The sequence below is a fragment of the Papilio polytes genome, unplaced genomic scaffold (assembly GCF_000836215.1).
Source record: "Papilio polytes unplaced genomic scaffold, Ppol_1.0 DF824325.1, whole genome shotgun sequence".
Taxonomy (NCBI): domain Eukaryota; kingdom Metazoa; phylum Arthropoda; class Insecta; order Lepidoptera; family Papilionidae; genus Papilio; species Papilio polytes.
The window spans coordinates 1253414-1259913 of NW_013524879.1; the positions used below are offsets into that span (position 1 = coordinate 1253414).

General features: G+C 34.3%; 1 protein-coding gene across 2 annotated transcripts in view; it reads left to right on the forward strand.

The window, feature by feature from the left end:
- Window positions 1-2880, forward strand: part of LOC106100350 (homeotic protein ocelliless) — a 46921-nt gene extending 44041 nt beyond the window's left edge. For both annotated transcript variants that reach the window (XM_013279179.1, XM_013279186.1), the window contains exons 4-5: window positions 625-1380; window positions 1795-2880. In XM_013279179.1, the coding sequence (XP_013134633.1) occupies window positions 625-1380; window positions 1795-2082 (1044 nt within the window). In that variant the 3' untranslated portion in view covers window positions 2083-2880. The remainder of the gene's footprint in view (window positions 1-624; window positions 1381-1794) is intronic.
- The last annotated feature ends 3620 nt before the right edge of the window (window positions 2881-6500 follow it).

Here is a 6500-nt window from a genome sequence, read left to right on the forward strand (position 1 = left end):
AGTTGACGTTTGCGTTAGATTGTTCAGATACTTTTTTCCCGCGTAGCTTCATCCGCATGTAGTTTTAATGTATTTTATTGTTAACATTTATAGAATTCTCAATTGAAAATGTCAAAATACCAATTACCTTACTATGTCAAAAAATATTTTAAGGATCTGTAAAATTAAATAGAATTTACATTAAAATACATTGCTGGAAACAGTTGCAATTTTCTACGAGTAAATGTTATTGCCATGTCGGAATCGAACCCCACGTTTTAACAAATAAATCATACCCTATAAGCCAACAAGCAAACATGGGCGCGTGGTGTAATGACTCTTGCAGCTTGTCAACGCTTGTAATCGTCTATGATTTGTCTACCATCTGCTATCTGGTAGTGAAGCGCTTGCACCTTTGACAAAACAATGGCACAACTGTTTAGTCTCGATTTGATTTGAGCCTGATTTTTAGTTGTGCAAAACAGTCGAATTAGCTGCGAAACAATCGACAATCGCACAACCGTTGTGCGATAATTTAGTTCAGGTGTGCGCACACTCTATATTTATATTAAGACTAGATCTGACAAAAATTTAGAAACGTTAAGAAATAGAAGTAAAGCACTAATATATAAATTTCTTCACCAGGTTTGGTTTAAAAACCGAAGAGCGAAATGCCGACAGCAACTCCAACAGCAATCCAACACGCAAATGTCCAGTAAATCCTCATCCAGTTCCAAATCCTCGCTCTCCTCCAGCTCCAATCTAAAAAGTTCCTCCAACACCTCTAAAACAACATCATCCAAAGCCCCACACTCCTCAAGCACCACCACCAACTCTTCCAGCATCACCACATCATCCCCAAACCTTCCAATCACACCGACCACTTCAGTCAGTCCACCTATCAACGTTATTTGTAAAAAAGAATCTGCAAACTACGAAACATCACCATTAACTAAAAACAACCTTTCACTCACACACCAATACAATTCAGAAGCAATCCGACTAAGCGGGAAAGAATCTTCACCATCAGATAACATCACAAATGTCCACGGGTACGGAGTTACCCCAAAACAAGAATTATACAGCAGCCCTAAAAGATTGGATTATAGCAGCAAAATTGATTACACGGAGAAATCTTTCGGCAGTAACCTGGTGAAAGATCAGTACAGCTCTCGTCTGACAGGGAACCTCACCCCCTTGGGTTCCAACTCCTCGATCATGACGACCCCATCTCCTCCCATCACGCCTCAGAGTATCAATGGACCGGGAAACGTCTATCACCCGGATTACAATAGCTTCCATTGGCCTGGCAGTTCTGATTATATAAGAAGTTACTCCACCTCTCATCATCATCAGGGATACGGACAGAGTGCTTATAATTCACCATATTATCCTAGCCAGGTGAGGTTTGTTCATTTATTTTCAATTTGTATTTTAAAACGAGCTGACACAAGCAAACTTCGTTAGCGCATTTGGACCAACCGTTACGCCATTTTGACAGCGCGGAATAAAAAAAAGTAGTCTATAATATGTGGGTCTATGTCATCTACCCTCCAGTGAAAGTCCGGGCGAAATCGGCCCAGCAGCTCCGTGTATTACCCGGAATAAACGCGGCTTGCGGACAGACAGGCAGACAAACAAATATTTTTTAAATGCGATCTTTGCTGCCAGCAACGCAAATTCATTATCTTACCGAAATCTGGAATTTTTCAATTGATATTACAGACACCCCAATTTCATTATATGTATAGATTGTAGTTGAAACTTTCTTTTGGTATAGTAAATCGTAATATAATGAGGTTTATCTTCCCACAGATGGAGTACTTCAACGGTTCGTCAGTGAACCAATCGCACGGCAGTCACCATGGTCATAATCTAACTGCCAACGGAAACCAGCTCTACAACCAAGTCTCCTTCGGCAACCCCTCCCCTCCCGCCGCCTGGCCCTCACACAATATCCTCTCTTCTGGCCCCGAATCCCCTGAAAACCAAGCCCAAAACTCCCCCCACCTCAGCATGCTCCAAGCATCCCAAATCACCAACTTCTCCAACTCTGGCAACACTTACTTCGCCCCCGAAAAGTACGGAATAAACATGGTGTAGTGTTTCTAGTCTTTCTTATTTAGATTTGTAAATATAATTTGTTTTATTGGGTGTGCGATGATTTTTAACATTGGCCGAATTACTGTAGATCTATTCGCTTCTGTACTTTTAAAAATATCACTCATAGTCTATGGTTACTAATGTCATTCGAAATTGCATTCGATTTTCAAACGCTTTTGACATTCCGTGTTACTTTCGCGCTAATCCCGGCGGCGGAATGTCAAATGTGTGTGAAAATCGTTCGCAATTTCGATGTAAATACATATCAATTATTTTACGAACGAAGCGTATTTATTTATCAGTAATTCGACTAATTTTAGAATGAATTAATTTTAATCAAACTTTCGGTCTTTCGTCATTTCAAATTGAATTTTCGGACGAAAAATAAAATCACTCTTTGACACTGATAAAATATTTTTAAAACTACATTTCTTTCGAAGCGATATTCATTTCTAGTTAAACGGAGTGATTTCTTGATTCGTCTGAATTGTTAATTTAAAATCACTAAAATAAGACCTAAAAATTTCCTTTTCGTAAACGAAAATCAACGAATTTTGTTAAAAAAAAAAACTTTAGTGGCCTATTCTTGAAACGAAACTGTTTACTTCGCCATATTTAAGTATAGATTTAAAGAATTTTTTTTTAATCGCTTCCTAAAATTTTTATAAATTCCCCCGAGTCATATCACGTATTATATTTAACTTAAGATATATTGAGGGTCATTTTCACTATTTGTTTATATTTAAAAATACGACACAAATTTATATTTAATTTTAAACATAAACTATTAATTAAAAAACGAAATGTCAAAATTGGCGGGAAAAAAAATTGATGCAATTCTGAAATAAATTACATCAAACACGAGAATAATTATAAGCAAAAACTGTATTTAATATAGTTAATTGAATGAAATAACATTAAAAAAATGGCTGATTATAAATGACGTTTTTTTTTTAATTCCTCACTCGAGGCTGAAGTAACGCTACTCAGTGAAAATGGATCCTCGTTACGACGTTCGCCTGCAACGCGTTAATATAGATTATATAATTGTAAATAATGTGTTCTAATTGAATTTTCTTTAGTTTTAAAATAAAAGAAATTTTGTAAATGTGTGTGCTAAATCTGTATATGTGACCTAAATTGTTTAGTTCTAAGATTAGCGTTTGTTAAGTAATTCCGATGGACAATGTGATGAAATATCCCAATGTTATCGTTGTACAGTTGTATAAATAAATTATGTTTTTTAATTGAATTTTATTGGATGCCAGTAACCAATAAGAATGGATATCCGTTCGCTAATTGGTCGCTTCACTTTTATAGTTTTAAATCTTGCGTTCGAAATTTGAATGGGTTTTGACAGCAATAGATTAAAAATAAAAATAAACGGATTACGGAATGTTTTTTTTTTAATTTTGTTTACTTTCAAAGAGATTATTAGTTTAATTATTTAATTTTATAAATTGTAGTAATATCGGAATGTAATGAAATTTGTAATTTATAGTAATATTAAGCTTGGATATAGCTAAGTTAGTTACTAATAAGTACAACAGTACGATGCGTTCGACAGAAGTCGGTGTAATTTTTTTTTAAGTAAAAGTGTATTAATTATGAATAGCTATTGAATTATTGAATCCGAATATATGCATACAAAATACAAAAGCAAGTTTGTTTCATTTAATCCTAATAATGTAAACACTAATTAATTTTTATACTCATGGCAACATTGAATTCGAATTTCAAAAACAATGTTCACTGCAATTGGATTGCATAAATAGAACATTTGAAATATAACTAATTACTTTATTAAAATCAAGTGATTTTCAAAACAAATGCATCTACATTTTCTCCAAAACAACCACTTGGGTAACTTTAATCTATACTATTATAATAAAGCGTAAACACACACTTCTTTGCTGCCTAAGATGTCAGCAATTATAGTATATTTTTGAATAATCTCTTTTTTAATAAAAAAAACCCTAAAGTTACGTCAAGCTTTAGGCTATATATTTTCACGCAATTGAACTTAGGGGGTAAATATTTTGGATAAAAACCCTAATGTGGGAAAGAAACTATAAGTTGCTGCCAACATCAAGAAAGCAAGATTGCCAAGTTTTGTCATGTCATGTAATTTTGACATTTGCTATTGATAATTTGACAAATGTAAAACTCATAATTTTATGCGGATGAAGCCGCACGGGAACAGCTAGTACAAAATAAAATATAGCCTATGTTACTCACAGATAAATTACCTTTCTGATGGTGAAAGGATTTTTAAAATCGGCCCAGTAGTTTTTGAGTTATTTCAATACATACAAAAATACAAATCTGTCCTCTTTATAAAGTTTAGATATATGTTTGTTAGAGTTTGTAGCCTAAACTATTTAACGAAACTCGATAAGACATAGATATAGAGGATAGTCTGGAAGAACACATAGCCTACTTACCTATGTTTTTTAATTCCTCGCGGATAAAGCGGCTGAAAGCTAAGTAACCTATAAATAAGTAATCAGAATCACAAAAATGAGTCAAAACGAATAACTATTGTTGAGATTATCAGTGTTGCTATTTACTACAGAAAATCAATTCACAATTAGACGTTAAAATTGTACAACACACCATTTGTAGGTTTCCTTTGACTTTGAGGTAACCTTTGACTCCTTTATTCTACAAATTATATATTGCTGTTGTTCACGTCTTCCGCGCAGAAATAAAGATAGAATTATTAAATAATAAATATATAAATAATAAAGATAGAATTATTAGAAAGAAATAAACATTGAAATAAATATAGCCTGCCAGCTTTCGACTCGGTCCGCGTGGAATAAAAAAAAAATAAAAGTGAGTTCTTTTAGACTATCCTCTACATCTATACCAATTTTCATCGAAATCCGTTCAGCCGTTTAGGCTACAAACTCTAACAAACATCAATCCATCTAAACTTTTGCATTTACAATATTACTATTAGTATGATGTTACTCTCTGATAACGTAGCTTTTTAAGAATGTAAGAATTTTTAAAATCGACCTAGTAGTTTTTGAGTTATTTCCATACATACAAAAATAAATAATACGTTCCTTTGCATGACATTAGTATAGATACTTCTTACTTATATAAATATGAAAGTTTAGATGGATGGATGTTTGTTAGAGTTTGTAGCCGAAACGTCTGAACGGATTTCGATGAAATTTGGTAATGACATAGAAGATAGTCTGGAAGAACACATAGGCTATTCACTTTTGTTTTTTCAATTCCACGCGGAGGGATTAGCGGGCGAGAGCTATTTTAATAAAATTAGCAAAGTAACAGTCCGTAGGCATGGGCGTCGATAAGGGAAGGTAGGTAGTTCCCCGCTAACGAATCGAAACTTTTTAAAAGTACAGTTTCACTATGTTATTCAAGACTATATTAGCTGCCCCCAGGACATACATTTGACGTATATATTCAAAGGTAACATAAGTTGGATTAGAGCGGGCGCACATATTTGACTAAACTATCGCATAACTGTTGTGTATTGTCTTGTATCGCAGCTTCAACTGTTTAGTTGCATAACTAAAAATCGAGTGTTCGCATCATGTAATCAAAGCAAGAAACAGTTGTGCGATATTTCAGTCGTCGTGTGTTCGTGTAAAGAGTTTTTACAATAGGATAGTTTTATAATATTACAGACAGGACATGTCCTGTAGACAGTTTCAGTATCGGGTATCGTGTCGCCAGGGCGCTGTCGCCATGTTATAGGGTGTTTACGGACAGTCCCGATTCAACATTAACCTAATCTATTCAAATATCTAGTACATGCTTTCGCGCCTTTGTCTGCGTGATATTAAAGAATAATAAAATAATCTATGTTACTCACTGATAACGTTGCTTTTTAATGGTGGAAAAATTATCTACTAGTCTTAGTTTTTGTTATTCTGACTGACTAAATTACTAGGTACTATAAAAATAGGTACAAGTTTGAAGTCCTGATTTCGTTCGGATTAATATTCGATGGTAAAATATAATTTTATTTATTTTTTCTTGCAACAAAACAGTAATATGAATCAAGCAACTACTTCGAGTGTGATTTTTTAAATTCATGTTTGTTTACTGAGATATCTCTAATATTTTAAACTCACCTATAATACCAAAATTCAATTAAAACGACTTTCCAAATATTTTTTTTTTATAACATAAGGTGGCAAACGAGCAAGCGGCCACCTCAATCCGCCAAAATGGCGAAGCGACCGCTGCCCATAGACATCCACAATTGCAGATGCGTTGCTTACCCTTATTCGACGGAGGAGGAGACGCACATAAAGATGATATTTCCCCTTCCTATGCATATCCTCCACCGTCAAATCCACTTCCTCTTCCCATCCTCTTCTTGTAAGAAAAGGGTGGTAAAGAGAAAGGGACTAAAATGATTTAGTTGTATGAGT